Here is a 23,653-nt window from a genome sequence, read left to right as displayed (position 1 = left end):
GAAATCGGTATGACTCATAATTTAAAATAAACTTTTTAACTGAAACATAGGAATCATTTCTGTCAGGAATATGTGACAGATAAAATAAAAGATAATTTATTTCCTCTTCCAAAATGCTAACATTGCCCACTTGTGAATAAATGCCCATCTTTATTCATTCTGTTTTGTTAGATTCCAACTGAAGCCCTCTAAACTCTCTAAAGACAGAGAAGCCTCAAACTGCCATGACTCTAATTTCCTACTTCACATCTTGCCTTATCAAGACTATATTATTTCTTTCTCAAGCAACTGCCATGAGGGAAATTCAAATTATTTATTTAAAAAAAACCACAGGAAGCAAAGAAAAGCATTGTTTTAATTAGCATTCATAAACAGAAATCAGTGTTAAGCATTTTATGGCACTTCTGTGACAGTATTTAATCTGACATTTGAAGCAAAAATACCCAAAGTATTGTCCTGTTGGAAAACATTTCGACAGCAAAGATGGAGCAACAAACTGAGATTATTCAGCAACATGAAAGCTGGAATGCTAAGCATATAAATGTCCCAACATTTAACTTGACATTCAGCAGCTCCCAATAAGTATCTTTTAAAAAGCTCACTGTGGCTACAATCCTATGTGCATGTACTGAGGAGCACTGAACAAGGTGAAACTTATTTGTGAATAAACAAGCACAGAATCAGACTGCACTGTACACAAAAAAATATGTGCTAAGAAAGCTTGTTTAGGTAGCAAACAACACAGACAGATCGCACAACAAATTCTTTGACCATGTGATTTGCTTGCAACCAATATAAATATAGAAACACCTTTATCCTATATAGAACTTTATGCATATTAAAAATATGCTAAAATAAAAAAATATATACAAATCTTACCAGAGTAATATTATATATATATATATAAACCTTTTGTTTTTGTTTTGTTTTTTTAAAAAATCATCACTCCATTGCTTGCCAACATACCGTATTAGAACAGCAATCTCAGAAATGCCTTTATGATATAAACATTCATTTAAACATCCTGTTGGTTAGAGATGGTAAAAAGTTCATTTTTGGCTGGGACCGCATGTGCTTGGCAAGATCTGTGGCAGTTAATAAATCTATTGTCTCTGTTTATAGCAGAGTAAATCTTATGTTACTTCTGTTTCCAAATCTATAGAGTCCTGAAATCAAATTAAGTCCTGAACAATAGCGGGAAATATCTGATACTATTATTCAGTATCATGGATTGATATTATAGGATTGAGAAATAATCGAATGAAGGTTGTTTATGAACTCAGAAAGAGACTATTCCCGCAGTTCCTGCTCATTATAAGAGGAAGAACTGTTCCTCATCTTCTCTACACTACAAATTTATGCTGGTTTTATGCTAGTTTCTACCAAAGACTCCTGTATAGCCGGGATAGGGAACCTGTGCTTTCCAGGTGCAGTTGGACTTCACTTGCCCACGCAGCATGGACATAATCAGGGATGATTGTAGTTGTAGTCCAACGACATCTGGACGGCCACAGGTTCTCCACCCCTGTTGCATAGTACGGGAAGGGGGTGCTGAGATAAATCACTAGACCCTCTCATAGAATTTTGGTTCCTAGGGATTGCTGGGATGAGAGAACAACTATTTTACCGATGCAAATATGTAGTCTTATGTCCTAAAGGTTCACACCTAATTACAATATCTCTGCAAACTGAGGAGCTGCTGGGAACAGTCTAGCTCCCGTAAAATTGTCATCAAAGAAGTATTTTTACATGATGGCATAATTATAAGTAGTTACCACAAGATCTATGTGACAGTGAAATAGCAGCATTAGTCAATGTGGATTACTTCCAAGAATTCCAAAGCAAGAAAGGTGTGGGACAAAATAAGAAACCAGAAAGGACTACAGCTAATTTAACCAGCTGAGGGCTTGAATTCGAGCCAACACAATAATTAAATACTAACACAACTGTCAGCCATTTTGTATGTAGCACAGAAATTCTTTTAATTACCTTCTCATATTACATATTACAGAAGAAGGCACATACAGTTTGCACGTAACGTTATCCAAGCCAAGGCTAGTTATAAATGACTGAAAGTACAGATACTTTTCTCCTCCTCAAGTCCTCCTGCTGCTATGCTATCCTAAAGCTAAGGCATGGCTTGGGTTTGGCATTATGTCTGATCCCAGGCTCATGGTTTGTCAAGCTCCAAACAAGCCACAAATATTGCCAAGGTTTGTTCTTGACCCCACATTCATGATTTGTTGGGGAAAACAAATTATGAGCTCAGATTCAGACGTAATGCGAAGCTAAACCATGGCTTAGCTCTGGGAAGCAGGGCAACACTTTGCCATAGTTTGCTTAGCTTTGTGTGTGATCTGGGCCATCGTGTAGTGCTATTCTTTTATTCCCAAGCACTGATAAATTAGAAGTACAAAATTATCCATTCAGTGTGTTTCATTCATTAGGACTATAGATTGGCTATAAATGTGTATAACCTTTTGGCTCAGAAACACTCCATACTGGTAATTCCCAACAGTGACAAATCCAACCCATAGCCTAACATTTATGCAGGATCAGATAATTGGTTAGATGCGGGGACCCATGAAGTTAACAATGGCAATAGGAAGCAAGCTGAGGTGGTGGAATCTGATTCAGAGACAGAACAAATGTTAAGTCAAGAAAAAGACACAAGAAGAAAAGGCTTGCTTTGACGGCTGGAGTCCTATGATTTCATTTGTAAATAAGATGAACCTGCCTCCACCCACCTTATGTAAAGTAAAAAATGTCACATAACTATAACTGATGGTGACAGCTTTGGCAATAACTGAGCAGGAAAAGGTGTTGTCTCCCTGACATGCCTATGTGTGTTTTTCTGCAAAGACCAAAGAGGGAGGCACAAAAGCTTACGCCATAATCAACTCATTGACCTTTAAGGCTGTAGAAGACTTGGTTGCTTCTGCAAAAACCTGACCAAGTCCCCCAGTAGCCTTGACAGCTTTGTGCTGTGCTCTGTTGCTTTATTCTTCCATTATATACCTAGAAAACGAGCTATCACCTTCCATCTAAGAACTTTAAAAGGAAACTTTGAAATTAAGACTCCAGTTTGGATTTAAATCATGTGGGCAAATATAAATGAGCCCAAAGTGACCATTTTTAAGTTAAGCACTTGCAACAATTTTCTAATTTCCCCTGATAGGGTAAATCTGTGTCTAGACCATATCATTTCACAGTGCCTGTAAGTGCTCATGTGACGGAATGGTCTTCCATAAAAAAAGAAAAACAAAGAAATCATTACAAAAAGAAATTAGATGTAAGGTTCTACCCTAGGCTTCTCCTTGAGACGTCAGATGGAAGGAGTGGCCTTTGAATGGAGGAGAATTCAACTATGGAATGTGGTGCAGTCAAGATCTCACCTGAGTGAGAACTAGGCCAACATGTATATATAGCAGCCAGAAACAGAATTTTTGAGTGCTTGATGAACAGTTTGTATTAGGCAAGGAGTAGATAATCTTGCCCCTTCCAGATTTTGCCATACCACAAGTTCCACAATCTCTGGCAATTAGCCATGCTGGCTGTGACTGCCAGAGTTCAGAAACATTTGGCAGGCCCCAAATCTCCATCAGACCATTGTTAGATTTTGATATATATATATTTGTATATGGTTACATTTCTATCCTGCTCTTACTCTTACATTTGAGCAGGAATTAAACCCATATTAAGTCGAAACATAAGAATGTACTATATACAGAGTCAGACCATTTGGCTCAGTATTGTCTACAATGACTGGCACCACCAAGGCTTCAGGCAGGAGCCTCTCAACCCTACTGGAAGATTCTGGAAATTGAACCTAAGATTGTTTGCATGGAAAGAATGTGCTCCCCCACAGAACTACAGCCCTTCTCTGTATGAGGATTACATCTGACCAAAAAGTTGACTTTTTGACAGAGATTTTGGCACAGTGATTGCCTAAGATACTCAAACGTGTCTCAAGTTAACAGCCAACCACTTCTTCAATGGGGTGCTGTCCAGGTATTGTTGGACTCCAACTCCCATCAGCCCCTGCCAGCATAGTCAATTGGCAGGAGTGATGGGAGTTGCATTTCAACAACTTGTACCAGGTTGGGGAAGGCTGTCACCATGAGTTTTTTTGGGTTTTTTAATAAGCTAGCTAAGCATTCATAAAACTGGTAATCAAATTCCACTAAGAAATACAAAATTATTATTAATAATAATAATTGAGTTTATATACCACCCTATACCCAGAGGCCTCAGGGTGGTTCACAGAACAAAAGAATACCCTTTTACTGAGATCATGGATTCTCATGTTCCAGGACAGTTATTTGAACAAATAGTCTTTCATCCAGGAACATGAATCCATCTCTTAAATTGAGGGTCAAGAACGGAGACCAAGACAGGGCAAGGGCACATTGACTACAGAAGTAATATCCCACAGTCATCATATTCCACAGTTTTACTCAGCTATCTCTAAAACAGACACAAGATTTGAGTGGCCAGATCTTCTCATATGATCCTGGCACTGTGATAAAGGATATAGATCAACCTTTCATAACCTCACACCTTCCAGATGTTTTAGACTACAACTCCCCTTGTTACTGACCATTTGCCACAATATCTGGAAGGCTCCAGGTTGGGTAAGGGCAATATATAGATGCATCCTAATTTCTCTTACATGCAGAAAGCAGTAGTCCTTATTTTCAGGTTCTGAAGTAAAAAGTAATGCCCTGTGAGTTCTTCTTAGTACATTCTTCTCTCACAGTATTGTTATAAATCACATTTCTCTTGGAATACATTTTTTAAAGTCTTCACAAGAAAGGAAAACACATCCCCAAACACAACCATACAGCATTATATCATAGGTCACAGAAAACTGTGTACATCTTTCCCCATAGAAGGACATATGTCAAATAAAATAACTTCAACATCAATAAACCATAGTGTTCCTTCTTCCCATTAGAAGTAGATTTCTGCCCGTCCTCCCTCAATTTTTTGTACATAAATAGAAGAAAATAGTCTCTGAAATATTTACATCCATGACAAGTTCCTGGTGGTGAAAATTTGTACAGTTGTTTTTAAAGTGGATCCTTAGTTCTCATTTTCTCTCCAACCACGGGCATTCTTTCCAAATTTATATACTAGTCTCCGACCATCTACACGTTCGAGAATTTCTCTTTTGTAATAGTATCTGTTAAAAAGGAGCAATGAAGTTGGATATATCAGAACTGTCTAATGAATGGTTGGTGAATTTCCCCCTGAACTCAAATTAAAATTGGATTTGGCAAATTAAGTTATTCCTCTTCCCCAAACAGAAAATAGGTGAGCTTATTTGAAGCCTGATTCATAGGGGATTCAGAACCCACTGCATGATGTGATCAGGAGTGCAACAGGGTCTAGAAACCCCAAACTCCATCCACAAGCTACTGTGGCAGACCCACCACCCACTTTCCGGTGAAGGTCAGAGCAGGAACAGGCAAGTGTAATCCCCCTGCCCCAACAAATATTGACTCATTAGTTTACTGAACACAGAGGCTCAAAGTAACATAGCTCAATATGAAATCAATATGAAATTAGGCATACTTTAAATCAATGAAACCAATTCACTCACAGAGATTTAAGTATTCCTAACTTGGTTGGAATTGTGACAATTCTCTGTGATAGCCACTAGGCCAATAAAAGGCTACATGCAACATTTTGCAATATCATGCATCACAGTTTTTCAAATACCAGTCGGTGTGGTTACTTATATTTCATTGGAACTCCTATATCAAGGATGAGGAAGCAGTGCCCTCCAAATGTTGGCTTATAACTACCAAAATCCAGGACCATTGGTCTTGCTGGGCCAATGGGCCTTGGACAAAATATAGGAGGGCCACGTGCTCAACTCTCCTGCTCTATATCAAATACATTGATCACACCGTAGGATTCCAAACTAAGCACAGTTACTCTGTGCCCAAACTTTCTCCCTTCTTGTTAACCTACCTCATGGCACGGCTGAGTTTCTCATAAGTCATGCTGCTATTGTTTTTCTTCTTTCCCCACAGCTGAGCTACTGCCTCAGATTTTAAGAATCTGAAGATGCCTTCAGACCGGTCCTCCCATTTTATCAAGCCTGGATTCTTCTCCGGATGCAGGAGAATGTCTCGGATAAATTCCCACAAGTGAGTCCCTCGAGGAGCTAAAATAAAATGAAATACAATGAAAAGTTATCCACAGCAACAACTACTACATGGGGATAATCCTTCCCCCCCCCCAGTTCCTAATAGGAGGTCATCCCTTATGCTGTGTATAGAAATAACCAATAGTTCTCTGAACAGGTGAAAAATTAGATGGTATATTGTCCTTAGACAAGCATATCGATCTAGGAGAGTTAGAAAATTTTCTGACCACAGGAAGCATCATTTGGTGTCAGGCAAAAGACATGCTACACTGCAGCTGTGTATAAAGAAGCCCAAAGGCTCTTCCTTCTGCCTCTGAAAGCATACTTAGAGGGAAGCAATTTGCAGTGGATAATTGACAAGAGGAAAGAGAGTGCTCGATCTTTCTCAACCAAGCCACATTTCCCTGAAACACCCCCCACTAACTGTTTAGCTGAGGACAGTTTGAAAAGCAGAAGAGAACAACATGCAGTTTATCTCCTCCATCCCCACCAATGGCAAATGTTTAATCAATGAAAGATTCAATCCATGCCTACCACTACAAAGTTTACATTTCTATGAAAGAATGACATCTTGGCTAACAAGCCATCTCCTACAAGTTTATTTGTAGTATTGAGGTTCTCACTAAGGACAAATACCTAACTCATTTTTGTTTTTGTCTCTAATTTCAGATCGTAGAGTCTTTTCTGCAAATCAGTTACGTTCAGTGTTATTTCCTGTACTCTTGTCTGCTTTGAATGAAGGGGAAATATGCAACTGAGCCCAGTTCAAATGGGACATTCTGAGAAGAACTCCCAAATTAGTACCAGACTCTGAATGGTCATCCTCATGGGAATAGGAACAGATAAAAAGAGCAGTTGTGTGCTTTTTTGAGCATTGTAGTTGTCTAACCACCTAACTCATCTCCAGATACAGTGGGAGAAGGTTAAAGTTGCATAGCTGGCAAGCTACAACATTCAAACAAATGTCTTAAAGTACATTCCTTACTTTGACTGGACAGTGAAGGGGATGTTCATAGCCAAGGTGAAGGGGATGTTCATAGCCAAGGCTATCATATTGCCATTTATCCCTAGGAGATAATGCTTAAAGGAGTATAATAGAGTAGGACCTTCAGGTTTTTTCTCAGACATTTAAATTCTAATGAAGTTTACAGTGGGCATTTTGTGTGCAATTCCTTTTCTGTTGGCTCTGGTTCTCTTCACTATCTGTTATGTCAGTAAATATTTGCTCAGCCCCACCTTACTGGGCAATAGTTCTGTAGTAGCTAACTTACTGTGTTTCTTGCTGTGAGATTTTGGAAGGTGGTCTTGTGTTTTTTTCAGCCCTGAAGCATCTTCTGTAACAGAAAAGGGGGGTAGGTCAGTTCTTCCACCTGTTCTGGCACACACACTCATGACCCTGTTTCTAGAAACAATCACATGAGAAGCCTTATCTACACAAAAATGTATTGTTTATATTCTGTTCTCAAAGTAGCTTGCAAGATGAAGAAACATAGCATAAAAGTACATTTTCATTCAGTGCCAAACCTTCAAATCTGTTTGAAAATAAAGCAGCAGAAACCTAATAAAATTATCACTTTCCAAAATCACAAAAGGCTCAAAGAACAAAAATGTTTTCCCAGAGTCCTTAAATGCATCCATTAAATAGGTCCAATGAATTTCACCGAGCGGAATTTTCACAATCCAAGCCATCATCTGTCTTTATTATTGTTTATTTACATTGCCTTGTGTTGTCTATTACATTGTCCTGCCTTGATTGACTTTTCCTTTTTGTTTGTTATGCAATTATTTAAGTTCATAATATTATTTATTTAATATTCCTCTCCCTATCAATAAACACAAGTGTATCAATAAACTATTACATTTCTTTCAGTTACAATCCTCAGTCTGTGGCCCTTGTCACTGGTTATTTTTTAAACACTGGGAGGAGGGGGGCAAATTAAAATGCATATTAGTGCCGCAACAAGGGGGGAAATTATCCAGATGATCCAAGTCAGGGATGAAAAGCTGTGGCCTTCCAGAAGATATTACTGGACTACAGCCAGTGGTGTAGCGTGGGTTGTCAGCACCCGGGGCAAGGCAAGTAATTTGCGCCCCCTAACCCATGGATTTGCGCCCCCTAACCCGTGGATTTGCGCCCCCTAACCCATGGATTTGCCCTAACCCCAGATGTTGCGCCCGGTGCGGCCCGCCCCCCTGCACCCCCCACGCTACGCCACTGACTACAGCTCTCATCATCCTTGGCCACGGGCTCAGCTAACAGTGGCTGGCGAGAGATGGAATTCAATAATATGTAAAGTACCACAATTCCCCATCTAACATATAATTCTCTAACTAATATATGGAGAGAGAAACTCCCAGATTAACCCAGGCTCAGACCATTTTGGGCTTTAAAGGTCAAAACCAACAACTTGGATTGAGCCCAGGAACAAATTGGCAGCTAGTAAAGGTCACACAAGATCTATGTGAGCTTGCTATTTGGTTCCAGCTAAAAGCAGAACTGCTGCATTTTGAAGTTTCCAAGCTGCATTTTATAACAGTTCAATGGATAGTGTATTATAGTAGTCAAGTGAAGAAGTAGCTGGAGCATTCAGAACAGGAGCCAGGTGCTTTGCTTGAACACCAGAAAGGAGCATAAAATAACTAGTAATTCATTAAAGAGGCACAATCTTCCTGTCCTTCTTCCCAGTCCCTTTCTTTGAACCCTTTGCCTTTTGAAAGCTGAATTAGCAGAGGTGGAAGGGTGCAGAAATGATAATGATTAGCACCAAGACAGTGAGGGAAAAACATATAGACAATGTTAGGCTTCCTTTGTTGGATATTCACCTCCTCAGGTGTTCAGCAAGGGCTAAAGTGGGTAGGGGGACAGGTAGACTCATACTCTAGGACAGCAGCAAATTTCAGAGGGTCCTCACCATGATGCCCCCTCCCCTGCTTGGCAACACACACACACACTATACAACTTGACTTTTTTCTGCAGCAGCAATTACTGCTTTCCTTGCTGGGTATCCAGACAGCATTTTAGCATAATGGTGCAGGTTAATTTGATTTCTTACCTACCCTTCACCCCAAGGCCCCAGAGCAGGTTACATACATTTTATAAATACAATATTAAAATCAGTTTAAAACTAATACAATCAAAAGAATAGGGTAGGTTCATTTGGCTCCTGTCCATAGTAGCCGCCTACCATTTTAATTGACCCAAAACACATTGGCCCTGGATCTAAAGGTTGAGTCATTGCATCTGAGGTAAATTAAAATGGCAGGCAGCTACCACAGATAAGAACCAAGGTTGGCTCCTGTTCAAAAGCAATAGTGCTACCTGCCCAAGGCAAAAACAGATACCCCAGGGGCAAGCAATGAGGGCAATAAGATGGCACAGCCAGGTCAGGCCACCGAAGGGCCCTTTTGATCACTGGGGCCCTTGGCTAATGCTTGACTGACTGCTGGTGCCAGGCATGCTCATGCAAAGTCTTCCACTCGCAGGCCTAGCATTATTGGTTCCTGACCCCGAGAAATTCTGTAAACCTCTCCAGACTTTCATACTAAACAAACAAGTCTCAGATATGTGTGTGTGTGTGTGTGTGTGTGTGTGTGCGCGTGCCTTTTGACATTTATGGTTATCACCACATCAGTGAACTCCAGAAGTGGAGGACACACTGGGTGAAGCAATACTTCCGTTTCTCACACTTGAACCCACTGCCAGTCAACTTGATTGAGGAATAACCCCAAGTTCTAATATTGCGAGGGAGGGAGGAAAACTTACCTCAGACCAAACTGAAATTAAATGACACACTAATGCTAGGCCTGCCACACCCTTTGTTGTATCCTCTGTAAGCCCATTATTTTCCAGAAATTATATTAAAGACTTCCTCCTTCGTTATTTTCTGGTAACTGATCTAATGCAAAGTGTGGGTAGTGGTGAAATAGCAGGGGTGGATGGAAAATATTGTATTAGTTTTCCTGATTATAATGTCAGCTCTTCTGTCCTGTTTTTTTAATGTGCCTTTCACACTGTGGTACCTGTTGCGTTATGGAACTGTGGCTTCTTGACTGATATACTGGCATGCTAAACTAAATTTCATTCATACTAGTGGACATTGGACAGCATTGCTACTCCCTCATCTTTTCCAAAAATGTGCGTTTCTGTTTCCCCATCATTTCTCCATAAAGACAGCAGGAACTGTATGCGAGTACAGCACCCCAAATTTCAGCATTTTACCCCTGTAGTTTTCTGGGTTAATGGAGCTGCAAATAGATTTTTTCCTCAGAAGGAATTAACACAAAAATGAGTGCTAATCTCGCACTACATTCCACTAGATTTATGAAAGTGGCTTTTACTTCATTTGTTAGCTCAGATATAATGCAGAAATTCACAGTTAGGAAAACCCTAGGGAAATAGAAGAAAGTGCTGTGTGAATGCAGCCTAGATTAGATTAGATTTAATATAGTTAAAATAACACTCAAAGCAACTCACACAACAAAACAACAAATATACAACGTAAAATATGGAAATTATGTATTCAATATAGTATCAAGAACAATAATATGTTCTAGCTGCTGTCTCTCTTGCCGTCCCCAGCACAGCAAAGTCTCCAAGACTCTGACACTTCAAAATACCACCCCAATGTGCTGTCCTCCTTCTGCCATCTACCCAAAGGCAGTCAACTCCAGACACCAGCCTTTCACATATGTGGTCTTCCAGACACTGCCTGGCTCGATACCCTCTATCTCAAACTCCACCATTTCACACTTGCCTCCCAGCTACTCAGCCTCAGTTGTGAGCCACAGGACAAGGCACCTTTCCCCTTTAGCTCACCAGTGCTTTTTTTTCTGGGGGTACTGAAGGGTACACAGTACTGGCACTTTTTCCCCCCTAGAAGAAAAACACTGAGCTCAACCAACCTGAGCACATAATGGTGTGTTTCTGAGTATGGATTGGGGGAGAAATTGGGTTTAGTTCACAGTTACAGGCAGACCTACCTCATTTGCAATTTCTGAAACAATACACGGACTGAAACACAACCACCCTTTGAAATTTGCATTGTCCCCGAATTTTGCAATGCAGTTTCCCAGCCAACTAAGGTGTACAAAAATGAATACACTAGGGCAAAGCATGAATGGAAGTGCCTATACTAGTGAAAAGAACATACAAAGAGAGGCAATCACTTTGCAAAACTGTATATTAGTCAAAACCTCATACAAAAATGTTTTTAATAAGAAAAATCCACAGTAAAAAATAAAATCAGTTAAAAGAATTTGATGTGGAAATGTGGAGAGCCAACTTGGAAATGGAGAAAGCAAAATTGACAGATTCAGCCATCCCTATTTTTCAGGAAGTGGGACAATCCACAGGTCTCAGGGGCATAAGAGACAATGTTGTTAGGAATTGTTGTCAGTCGGACATGGACAAGTCCGCCTTCCCCTTACTGATGCAACAGTATGCCGGAGGGAGGAGGGAGGGAAATCAGATTTCTGAGCACTAGAAGTTCCAGAGTAATGAAAGGTAGAAATTCTCTCTGTTCATCACTTAGCACACTTAGTATGCTGAACACTCACTACTTTAAAAACAAGCCAAAGAAGCTGAAGGCTTGCCTGCCTAATCTGCTAGTGGCAATCTGTTTCCATTTATCAGTGGCACATCACCGAGTGCCAGGAACCTGTGTTGTGTCTGCCTTGCAGGAGATCAGTGCCAGAGAAGCTTAAAGCCCACACATGTTCTTCCACCTATACACATGTATAAACAGTCACCAATGGAAATTAGCTATTTGCATGTGCAGATGACTTACAGTAACTGCCAGGCTTTCTGCACAAACTTGTCTGAACGTTTTTTTGTTGCAACACTGATAAGCACTCCAGGAAAATGGCCTTCCATTAGGTTCTGCTGGAAATCTGTACCCACAGCTGAAAACCAGCTAATTACATTTGTGCTTCCTTCTGCATTGTCAAGTTCAGAGAACACCATCCTCTTGTACGATTTGCTGAGCTTGTGGGAAAGTCCCAAAATCTAATTAAGGCATGACAGTCCTGCCTTTATGGAAGCATACCAGCCTTAAAACCAAATTCCATTGGGAATTGTGCCCTGAGAATGAGACTCCAAGGAATTTAAATTTACTCTCCTAGGGAAAAGAAATCCTCACTACTCTTGAATTATCTAGTTATTTTATTCTATTGAAATTAGGGCACAATCCTATACTGGAGTTCTGCTCGCTAAAGAGGCTTTTGGATCTGGTAGAAGCCCTGCTGTGCCAGCAGAATAGCAGCTATGTTGCCATCATGACAGAAACACCAGTGCAGTGGTTTTCAATCAGCTTGCCATGGCACCCTGGGGTGCCTTGAATGATGGTCAGGGTGCCATGGGCAACACTGGCCTCTGTCCCTCTTTCCTTCCTTCCTTCCTTCCTTCCCTCCCTCCTCTGATAGTCTCTCACATCTCTGCTTCCCAAAGACTTGCATGGCTGTTTCTTACAGCAGCCCTGCCTACAAGCTCTCCAGGCGAAACCTCTCTTTGGAGCAGGGTGGGCAGCTCAGAGACCAGTAGCTGCCCGGAGGACTCCCAAGGAGTGGGGAGAGGAGGATGAGGGAACACTCCACATGGGAGGGTGTTCAAAAAGTGGTGAGGGGCTGTTGGCTCTGTAGGCAAGGGGTGATATAACAGGGCTCCTGAGCCCCAAGAATGTAGTTGGTCAAGGGAGCTGTAGACCCAAAAAGGTTGAAAACCTCTGCACCAGTGGAATGCCTGTGATTCCTTCCTGCAGAATATCCTGGTTGGCAGAGCTGCTCTGTGGTTGAAGAGATGCCTGTAATGCAGCTAAAACAAGGGTAGAGTCACATGAAGTTTGTGCACAGCACAAGGGAGAAAGCACCCTTGCTCCAGATCCTATACCTCTTCAATCGATGGCCATAGATCTGTTGGCAGCACAAATTTATACTAGCTCCAGACCTGGGGCAGGAAATTACCCCCCCCCCATTAACTTCAGTCAAAAAGGGCAGGAATTCAAAAATAGCTGTGCCCACATCAATGGCCTGAACAGAGGACTCAATACCTAATTATAGCACACTGCCATGGGGAGATCATAACTCATACAGTGTGTGGCATGGGGCTGTATTTACCTACCAGAAGGAGTGGTAGGCAAAGGGGGTTGCTTGGAACATGGAGGAACCAGGCTATTTGCTCCTCAGTTTGTTGGCTCAATGTGCCTCAATGTGGGAGGGCCTCTCCTTTTCCTTTTACAAGAGTGCACTCTGGGTTTGAGCCAAAGAACTCAAGAATGGAAAACAGTAGGTGTTCTTCCCACCTAAGAGTCTTCTTGCAACCTCTGTGCTCCTGGCGCTGAGGACTGACTGTTGAAATCAGGTGCAGGGAAGACAAATGCTCTGTGATTTGTCTTATTGCTGCTTATTGCTGCTTAGTAGTGTCTGCAGTGTGGGTTGAAGTATCAGAAGTTCCCTCCATCCTTCACTCCTAACGCAACTGCTTTGTTTTTCCAGGCATGCAAACAGTTATTGGGGCATATTTCCCCATCCTCTGATGGGCCTCAAACTCTCCTCACCTGCTTCCCAACCTATACAGCGAGACACTGGAAGGTAATGATGTCAGCGTATGTTTGTGACTCTCCTTATTGCATCTCCTGATTCTTCCCTTTGGCCAATTGGCAAAAGGCTCTTTTCCTCTCTGGGTGGGTCTGAAACTCTTGTCCCAGGGAGGGGTGTGTGAGTTTCCCAGGAGGCAATTGGGCACTTTGTTGCATATCACATCTTCCATCTCTTGAGTATGTGTTATGCTCCTAAAAGAGTGGCTGGATAAAGATATTATAATCCCTGCCTGAGGACTGGTTGTACATCTGGGCCTTGTGGACTGGTGTTGTTGTGGCTTCATCTTGCTTGGTGTGTGCTGGGGTGTGTCTCCATCACTGAGAGGTCATTGGCTGCCTCTTGTGTACGACCAGCTTGTGGGCAGGATTGCTAGCATATACCCTGATTACTTGGCACTGACCCTATTTCTAGACATATTGTGGGTGTCCCTCTCTTTTATTTTTATATTTTCCGCTTGTGCCTTCAGATGTCTTCTGAAAGTCAGATAGTTGTTTATTTCCTTGACATCTGAAGGGAGGGTGATCCACGGGGAGGGCACTACTTCCAAGAAGGCCCTCTGCCTGGTTCCCTGTAACCTCGTTTCTTGCAGTGAGGGAACCAGAAGAAGACCCTCAGAGGAGGACCTGAGTGTCCAGGCTGAACGATGGGGGAGGAGACGCTCCTTCAGCTATACTGGGCCGAGGCTATTTAAGGCTTTAAAGGTCAGCACCAACACTTTGAATTGTGCTCACAATAATTGCATACGATTCAGGAAAAAAGCCACATTGGTTATTTTTTTCAGAATATGCAACTTTGGTTTTTACAGCGCTGTGCCCTTGGCATGCCATCCTACCTCTCTAGGCCCAACAAGGAAGTGGATAAGCACACCACAACAGGGAGCTTGACTGAACCTCATCACTGTCAGGAAAGATTTGAAGAGCTAGCAGCCATTTTTAATGAGAATGGGTGGACAGCAAAAGGGAAAGAGTGATCAATTGCTGAGCTCACTTGTTTGAAGTGTGTGCACCGAGATAAATCAGGTTGCACGGCTGCTGTAGATCAAAATGACATTAAACACTCAAATGCATTTTTTCTGCCATTGTTAATAGCCTATTTGAAAATAGGACGGCCATCTTTTTCTGCTGGCAGAGCTCCTGTGCCTTAACAGCTGCAAGAAAGGAAGCCATTAAGCACTGCAAATTCCACAGCATGGGCACACTGTGCCATAGTGGTTAAGTGCTGGGCTTTGACAAGGGCAAGACAAGTTCAAATCCTAAGTCATCTACTAGTTGACCTTGGCCAGTCACCGTATCTCTGCCTAACCTACCTCACAAGGTTGGCTGAGGATAACATGGAAAAGGGTAAAACCATGTATGCCACCTTGAACTCCTTGCAGGAAGAAGGAGGGGGATGGAACAGTAAATAAATAAATCACTTGTGATGAATGTGCAGGTGTGATTCAGCTCATAGTCTTCTATTTCTGACCAACTCAAAGTGTAATGTAGTAAGGAAGAATCAAGGCAGAGACAGCCACTCTCATTCTAATTCTCAGATCACAGACCAATCCATGTTTTTCTGATGTCTATATACATACTGAACCAGGCACAAAACTGGCAATGAACCATGCATATGCAACACAATGTTTATATTCATTCCAGTTTTGGAGAAATCAGATATCATGAGGTGGCCGTCTGACTCTGCCCAGGTTTTGAAGCATCTGAACTACAGTGGTACCTCAGGTTAAGTACTTAATTCATTCCGGAGGTCCATTCTTAACCTGAAACTGTTCTTAACCTGAAGCACCACTTTAGCTAATGGGGCCTCCTGCTGCTGCCATGCCGCCGGAGCACGATTTCTGTCTCATCCTGAAGCAAAGTTCTTAACCCATGGTACTATTTCTGGGTTAGCGGAATATGTAACCTGAAGCATATGTAACCTGAAGCGTATGTAACCCGAGGTACCACTGTAGATCATAAGATGTTAAATATGCTTACCAGTAGGCTGGTGACTAGTAGCGTTGATTGCAATCTGTGCTCGACAATACGCTTTGCTGTCCACTAATTCTAAGGATTCAAAATGAAAGAGTGACAATGATGTAATGTCTTGTTAAAAGAGTATCCCAGAACCATTTTAAAATGCTTTATAGGTTGTTGGGTTAGTTACCTACTGTGCCACCATATCCACTATCATAGAAATAGTTCTCTTCTTTCCATGATGCCATTAAAGACGGATCTTAAACAAGCAAACAAAAAGAAACAAGAGTCAATGTTGGTAAAGCAACTTTTTAAATGCTCCATATTCAGGACACACAGCACCAATCCAGACAAACTTAAGCATTTGAATGTCTCACTTCTTTTTTAAAAAAGTAGTGGGGCAAACTGAGTGGTCTAGATGTTTAGAGTGAGGCATTCTGCCTTCCATGTGTCTTGATCTTTCTTTGCAGATAAGGAACTTTAGCTCTCCTTGGAAAATCATCATAACTCCTACACCCAGGTCCAGGTCGCTGTTCCTTCAGCCAGATCTGGTCCCATGAGGATGCTCCCCCCCCCACCAGTGTGACAACAGCTGCTTTGGCAAGAGGGTAGGGATGGCCCTGCTCAAACCTTTCTCACTTAAATTCATTCCCAGTGCATTTTATATTGCCCAATGTTTTCATAGTGATTTGATGATGAAAGAGAGATTGTAGCTGCAGAATTCTGCACATGTTCTACATTTGAAACTGAGCCTGAAGTTGCCCTGAACTTCTAAAGTCTTGACCTGGCACCCTTACAATGAACTGCAAGAAGCAAAATGTATTGTTGCAACAGAGAAAAACACAAAGGTTTCGAAAACCTTCCAAAATTTCCTTTTGAGCTATAGCACACAGGTAGCAAGCATGATACTAGCGTGGTATTGTTACAAAGGTATCATCAATCTGTATAAACACATGTTACTTATTTGGAGCTGTTAAGTTTGTTTTTGTTTGTATTTCAAAATACTAGGTGATTTTGGGGATCGGTTTGTCTTTTAAAGCAATGAATGTGATTACAGCTGAAAATGAATCACTTACTAAGTCATTGTTCTTGGCTAGGTTAAGAATTATGACACAGGAATTTAGCCGATCTTCTGCTTACCAGCTACGTGTTTGGGCATCCCAAACCTATGTCCTTCAAATAGCACACACCCTCTTGTTGTTTAGACACCTGATCTACCCATTGTTTTCTCTAAAAACAAGCCTCGCCCAAGAGGGGCTTGGAAGAATTTTTATTTTTGCAGTTCTGCACGGTATCAGAATATCTCCAGTAGCATTCTGCTTTGGTTTGTTTCCTTTACAGAAAATTAAAATGAGTCATCATCAGTGGAGGTTTGTCCATTAGAGCGAATGGAGTTAGTCTAAGGGATGGCACTGCCTGTCTGGGGACAAGACTAGGAAGGATGGGGACAAGACTTAGCTCTGCTAGTCATTCATTTTGTCTCCACCAACTATTGGTCTGCTTGCATTCCACTCAGCCAGTCCCCTTTAATCAATGGATAGAAAATATAGCAACTCTTGCAACATGCGAGCAGATTGCTCATAGCCATAGATTGTGTATGAACAAATAAAACGACAGTGGGAATGGAATGTATTAAAAAATATAGTCAGTTATAAATAAATGTATATGTATTAGAATGATAATTTCATCTCATATGCCTTCGTGCTCGACAATTATGTACGGAATTACAAGGGTTTTGGTACTTTGTGTGCACTTTTTGTTTCCTTTTTATTTCTTCACTTTAGTTTAATATAAATTGGGGTTTTTTTGGGGGGGAGGGACCCAGTCCCAATTGGCATCAGCCACCATTGGTAATCACATACAGCTGAACTCAAGGAATGCCAAATATGGCAAGCAGTCTACATCCAACTGAAGTCAATGACAAATCTGTTGGTAAGGGGAAAGCCACAAAGTGCACCGAAGGACAGAGCTGTGTCAGCCATTCAACACCTCCAGCATTCCCTAACCTATCCCATTGCCCTCAGGTCTGGTGGAGGGTGGTATCCCCACTCACCTTGGAATTTGACTTGAGCAAACTTGCCCTGTCTAGATTGCCAATACTAGTATCAAATTCCTTCAGTTCTAAAGGTGAAGCTCAAAATGTTCCCTTACACTTCCAGCACTGCCATGGCATCTCAACTAAAGAAAGGGATATCTGAAAAAAGCTAAGCTTGATAAGAACATATACTATGTCAGTAGCATTGTACCATAGCCTAACTGTACTGGCTGCCAATCAGTTTCGAGGTCCAATTCAAAGTGCTGGGTTTGACCTATAAAACCTTCAATGGCTCAAGACCGCAATACCTCAAGAAACGCTTCTCCCCATATGAAACGACACGGACTCATAATTTGAGGCCCTTTATGTGGTCCCTCCACAAGAGGTCCCATTGACTTCAACAAGAAATACAAGAACATGCTTGACTCTCATCTATTGCGATCAATGAAACTTTTAAAATGCTTAATGTTGACTCACATCATTTCCCCTATATTTAGTGCATATTATTATTATTATTATTATTTTCGTAACATCGAAATGTGCTTCCTTGTCCTTTTCCAGATAAATGTGCCTGTCTTTATTTCTTCACATCATCTTAATTCATATCTATTTGGAGTTGTTTGCAGTTGATTGGGACATCAATATTGCTGGCATCACCCACCTGTTTGTTCTGTCTTAACAATGACATTGTGTGAAGGGTACATTTCACTTCCACACTGGCCTGCAAGAGAATGCAAAGGGCAGCTCAATATACATAAGGGCAGGATTTTAAGCACACACCACCAAACCAATTGGCCTGTTTCAACAAGAAGAACCAATGCTATCAGACAGCTCTACTAGTTACTGGTTTATAGCAGAACGAGAAAGAAAAGCAGTCACTTGCTTTATAACTTCTGCATGACAGTGTCATCCCACAGGATTCCCCCCCCCCAGCTCCTTGGCATGCACATATCAAAATCGCAAGCAAACACATGTATCAAACACACCTGTGGGTGTGAGGTTTTTGTGCGGCAAACAGCCCTCAGCCATTCAGCAACCATATCCTAATGCAGCACTTTGAATTCATGAAAATACATTTTCAAGTCTCAGATTCACAAGGGCTGGGAGCCTATATAAAACCTTTGCAAAGTTATAGGTTTATATTTACCTGAAACATTCAGTGTTTTCCCTGCCCATCCTCTTCTTTGGCTTCGCACACATCCTGGCTTACACCTCCCTATTTATTTGGTACAGCTAAAGAGGCCATTCTGAGACTGCCAGCATGGTCTCTGGGGCATAGATTTCATGCTCAGCACTACTCAGTTTGCTATGTGAAGGCCTTGCTACAAACTTTGTTTTGATATTCAGCTATTTTAAAGACCTGATATTGCCCTGATTACCATATAAAAGAGATGCTGGAGGTTCGTAAACCTGAAATAGGATGAATTTGCCTGGCTCAATGAATGCTGCAGTTATGCAGATATCATCCCAAGGTGTTTCAAGGAATATGAAGGGCATGTTTTAACCTGCAGATCATTAGCATACTAGATATCAATACAGAAACTGAGTGGTAAGCTAATGTTATCCCTGTAACACTGAATTTAAAGTTCACATATAAGTTTTAAGGAGGGATGTCAATGAAGCACGTAAAGGTAGGAAGCAATGGAAATGGTAGGGCCTAAAGGTGCCAACTCCTAGGGACCGAGGCACTTTTGGCTCCCCTAATTTAGGGAGTTTGGCCCCCTCAATATTTAGATAATGTTGCACAGCATCACATTGGGGGGCCTGATCCTCTGGAGAAGCTAGCGCCTCTGCTATGGCCTCCGGCCCGGAAGTCAAATGTGGCCCTCCTCTATCTGGTCCCCGGAACTCTTTCCAAGCCACACACCCTCCCAAGACACACCAATCACTGTCTCTGTTCCTCATCCTCTTTGAGTGTTTTTGCCTGGCTGGACTGTGCTCTTGAACTCTGCTTATGCCTCTTGTCCGAATGGAGGGAAGGAGGAGAGGCGTGCTGTGTGCAAAAAGCCCTGGTATCTGCATGGTAGCTTACTGTACAAAGGTAAAATTCACCAACATTGTTCTGACCACGTTTACCTCTAGCCCTGCCCACCACCCAGGCACATAGTCTTCTGACTGAGAGAGGTTCCCCACACCCGGTCTGAAGAAAGCTTCTCCTTAAAAAAATGAAGCAGTGCTAGTAAAATTTGAGTGATGGGAGAACAGGACATGACTGAACCCATCATTAAAAAAGTACATAAAAATTTCTCACTAAGCAAAGGTTTTGTGCAGTATGATCTTTCACACCCACAGCCCCAACTGCACCGTCATAATCCAGCCGCAAGAAACACAGCTGCTACTTCATCAGACCTGGAAGCAAATTCTGCAGGGAACAATGATGTGCCATGCAGGAACAAGTAATTTACAGAATTGTATACATCCGGTCTGGAATCCCTGATACTTTAGTGTGCTTTATTTACCATTCCACTTCAGGTGATGAAGGCTGCTGTAAAGAAGCTGCCCAGCTGTGCCAGCTGCTCGGGTGAAATCTTGCAAACTCATGTTGCACAGATGTTCCCCACCAATATCAAACTCCTGGAAAGGAATGCAGGTGGCATCAAGCTGGTTGGTGTCCAAAAGGTGCTGAAGCCATTCCCAGACCTGATACTTTGTCCAGTATTGAGGGTGTATCTCATGCCACTGAGTTCCAAAGAAACTGCCTGATGCTGCAAGAAAAAACTCGAGTCATTTGCCTGATCACTGATCATCAGCAAATAATGTAGGTAAAATGGCATTAGTATTATTTTATATACAGATTTCCTGCCTCCCCCCACCCCCGAACAGCACACAAGGGGAGGAGAAGGGACACTATTTTATCTGGCAAGCTGAGTTGCATTTCTCCCATTGAAATTAAAAGGCATGCCTTACTTAGCTCCATTCATCTCAATGGGTCTGCTCTGAGTAAAATTTGTTTGGATGCAACTCAAACATTAATCAGCAAATAATTAACAGCAGAAGAAAGAATACTATAACTGATTAAGTAGCAACAAAAGCCAACAAAAGCAGCAAAAAAAGTATTTTTAGGTGGTAAAAATACAATAAAAGCAGAAGTCCCCAAAGGTCCTCTGAACAGCTTCCATCTAGTTACTATAAATCCACTGTGAAGTGAGTCCTAGGAAGGCAGCTCCATAATCTTAGTGCCACTGATGAAAAGGCCCTGTCCTAGGTAACTGCCCATTGTATGACAGAAGGTGAGAGAACAAGGCATCTGAGAGAGAGATAAAACTTCAGGTGTTGATAACCTTGAGACCTTGCCAGATGTCTTTTTTTTTTTTAAAAAAAAAATTGTGCTCATGGTGGTATATGGGCAGTTATATGCAATCTCACTTTCAATAATGTTTGCACCTACACAGGTTTGGGAGGCAGACACACTGCTTTGTTTCCAATCAGTACATGTCCCGTAACATCCTGCTGAAATCCTTTATCTTTTTGATACTACAGCTGTTATGGTTTAATTTTTATCCTGGGTGTGTGTGTGTGCCATAGTGCCATAGTGCCAGAGTGCCCCTCCAGATGGCAACAGTATAGTAAAGTTGGGGAAGCAATGCAGAACAACTAATAAAGTGGGGTTATGTGTGGATACTACAGTCTAAGTCCGCCACTAAGGCATGTTATTGAATGGATGTCAGAGGCTCAGGAGCAGAAGAGCAGGGGAGAGAGCAAATAGAGAGCGGAGGAGAGGAATCAGAGGGGAGCGTAGGGGAATATGACAGTGGACCGAGAGATTCCATGAGCTTCTCCAGCGAATCTGAAGATTCCCAGGAGGGGGCGCCTATGGTAAGGGCGAGGCGAATCCCAGAGGGGACGATCCATAAACAAGGAACCAGAGGGGAGTCCCAAGGGAGTAGCGGAGCAGTAGGGCCAGTTCCCCCACCAGAGCACAGTGGGGGGGAAGAGTCACGTGAGTCAGGACCAGCTTCTCCTCCATCGGGGAGTGGGGAGACGGAGGGAAGGCCAGGTCCAGCTAGCCTCCCCGAAAGGGGGAGCAGTGACACAAGTGTAACGGTCAGAAGGAAAGTGGGAGGCTGCGCGCGCGCGCGAAGTTCAAATGTGGAGGAGCGCGGGACAGCAGAAAACCCGGATTGGGAGCCAGGTCCTAAAGCCCGAAAGAGGGGGGGGAGGAGTCGGGAGAATCAGCGTCAGAAGAATCTCGGAGGGCTGAGACTCCGACTAGCAGAAGGACCCAGAGAAAGAAGGAAAAGAGGAAAAGGTGGAGTAAGGCTAGAATCGTAAGCTGGTGTCAGGGGGGAGGAGATTCAGATGGGAGTTCTACGGTCTGACGGACAGATGTAGCGTTGCACGCTGCGCGTCTAGAAATGAGACTGAACTTCAATAAAGACTTTTAAACTTGGGCAAGGAGCAGCGTTGGTCTTGTGTGAGCTGGGACCTTGGGCAGCGCTGACAATCAATAACATATTTTGCAGAATACACTTGCAAAAAAAGCCCCTAGTCTTCAGATATTATGGACCGAAACCATTTAGGGCTTTCAAGGTCAAAGCTAACATTGAATTGGGCCCAGAAACCAACTGGAAGCCATTGTTGTATCACAATTGGTACTCCATGTCTACTAAGGACTGCCCCAGGCAAGATCTTGGTGTTCCAAAGCAGTTTTAGACTCTTAAGACTCCTCAAAGGCAGTCTCATGTAGACCACATTCCAGTAAAGTAATCTGGATGTCACTATAGCAATTAGGCAAGAATTACTGTGACGAGGCTGTTTGTATCCAAGAAAGTATGCAGTTGGCATTATCACTGGTAAAAAGCATTCTTGGCTGCTGTCACCCTCTCAGAGCAGCACTAAATCCAAGAGGACATCCTATTGCAAATCTGAGCTTCAGGGTAGGTCGAACCCCATTCACAATAGACTGTGCACCTATTCCAGGCCCAGCCATATTTCCAGTCAACAGCGCATCCATCTTCTCTGGATTAGGGTTTGTTTGTTTTTCTACTGTCATCCACTTCATCATAGACCTCAGACACCCATTCACAACTTTTACTGCCTTCCTAGGATTAGATGGGAAGGAGAGATAAGAGTAGGGTGTTGTCAGTGTACTGATGACACCACACCCTGTATCTCCAGGCAACTCCACCCAGTGGTTTCATGTAGATATTAATGGGCACCAAGATAGACCCTTGAACCACCCTGCAGGCTAAAGGCCATGAGATGGAGAAACCATCTCCTCCATCATTATTTGTGATCTATCCTCGAGGGATGACAGGAAAGGAGCAGTATACCCTCCACCCCAACCTTGAGAAGGCAATACCCCAGCAATATAGAATCCTAAATTCATATATGGCTCAATATTACAGAGTCTCTACTCTCCAAGTCTCTCTAACCCAATTTTCTCCTCTGTTTTCAGTTCCAATGCAGGTGCAAAAAAGCTAGTCTAGATATCTGCTCTAGGGTTCATGAAAGGCTTTGGAAATTTGGAAACACTTTTGTTGTTCCTGTTGCTGTTGTTCTAAATACAAGCATTCTATCGGTGAAGCCAGAGATCTCAGATAGCATATTAGCGAACAAGACATACTGACTGACTTCCTCTTGACTTCGTAGCAGAAATGGCAGACACACACCTTTTGATAGCTAATGTTATTGATAGATTGAATCGGTTTTTACATCTATCTCAAGGAGATTTACAATAATGTCATTAAAAACACAGGGATATATATATGTGATTTATCCATTCATTCACCAGCTTTTATTAATAAAAAGAGGAACTTTTCTGAAGTGCAAGACTGCTCCAAAGGGGCATTTCTTGGCAAGATCGTTTGGGCTAGCCAGTCAGTATTATGCATATTTTAGATCTGGTCTGACATTTGCAGAAATGTTTCCCCTCCCCTGGACTTCAAGGCCAAACTCTAAGCTGCTTCGTAAATA

At 42.2% G+C, this 23,653-nt stretch overlaps 1 protein-coding gene across 1 annotated transcript in view; it reads right to left on the bottom strand.

The window, feature by feature from the left end:
- Window positions 1-337: 337 nt before the first annotated feature.
- The window catches only part of EHF (ETS homologous factor), a 50,708-nt gene continuing 27,392 nt past the window's right edge, over window positions 338-23,653 (bottom strand). Inside the window, exons 3-9 of the mRNA XM_083602746.1 lie at window positions 20,197-20,442; window positions 18,399-18,458; window positions 15,893-15,961; window positions 15,724-15,792; window positions 7,429-7,491; window positions 5,980-6,175; window positions 338-5,185 (exon numbers count right to left, since the gene is read on the bottom strand). Of these exons, the coding sequence (XP_083458872.1) occupies window positions 5,086-5,185; window positions 5,980-6,175; window positions 7,429-7,491; window positions 15,724-15,792; window positions 15,893-15,961; window positions 18,399-18,458; window positions 20,197-20,442 (803 nt within the window). The 3' untranslated portion in view covers window positions 338-5,085. The remainder of the gene's footprint in view (window positions 5,186-5,979; window positions 6,176-7,428; window positions 7,492-15,723; window positions 15,793-15,892; window positions 15,962-18,398; window positions 18,459-20,196; window positions 20,443-23,653) is intronic.

This window comes from Podarcis filfolensis (genome assembly GCF_964270895.1).
Source record: "Podarcis filfolensis genome assembly, chromosome: 1".
NCBI classification, from domain to species: domain Eukaryota; kingdom Metazoa; phylum Chordata; class Lepidosauria; order Squamata; family Lacertidae; genus Podarcis; species Podarcis filfolensis.
Note: the sequence above shows the minus strand (reverse complement) of the source record. Positions and strands in the feature narration are given on the sequence as shown.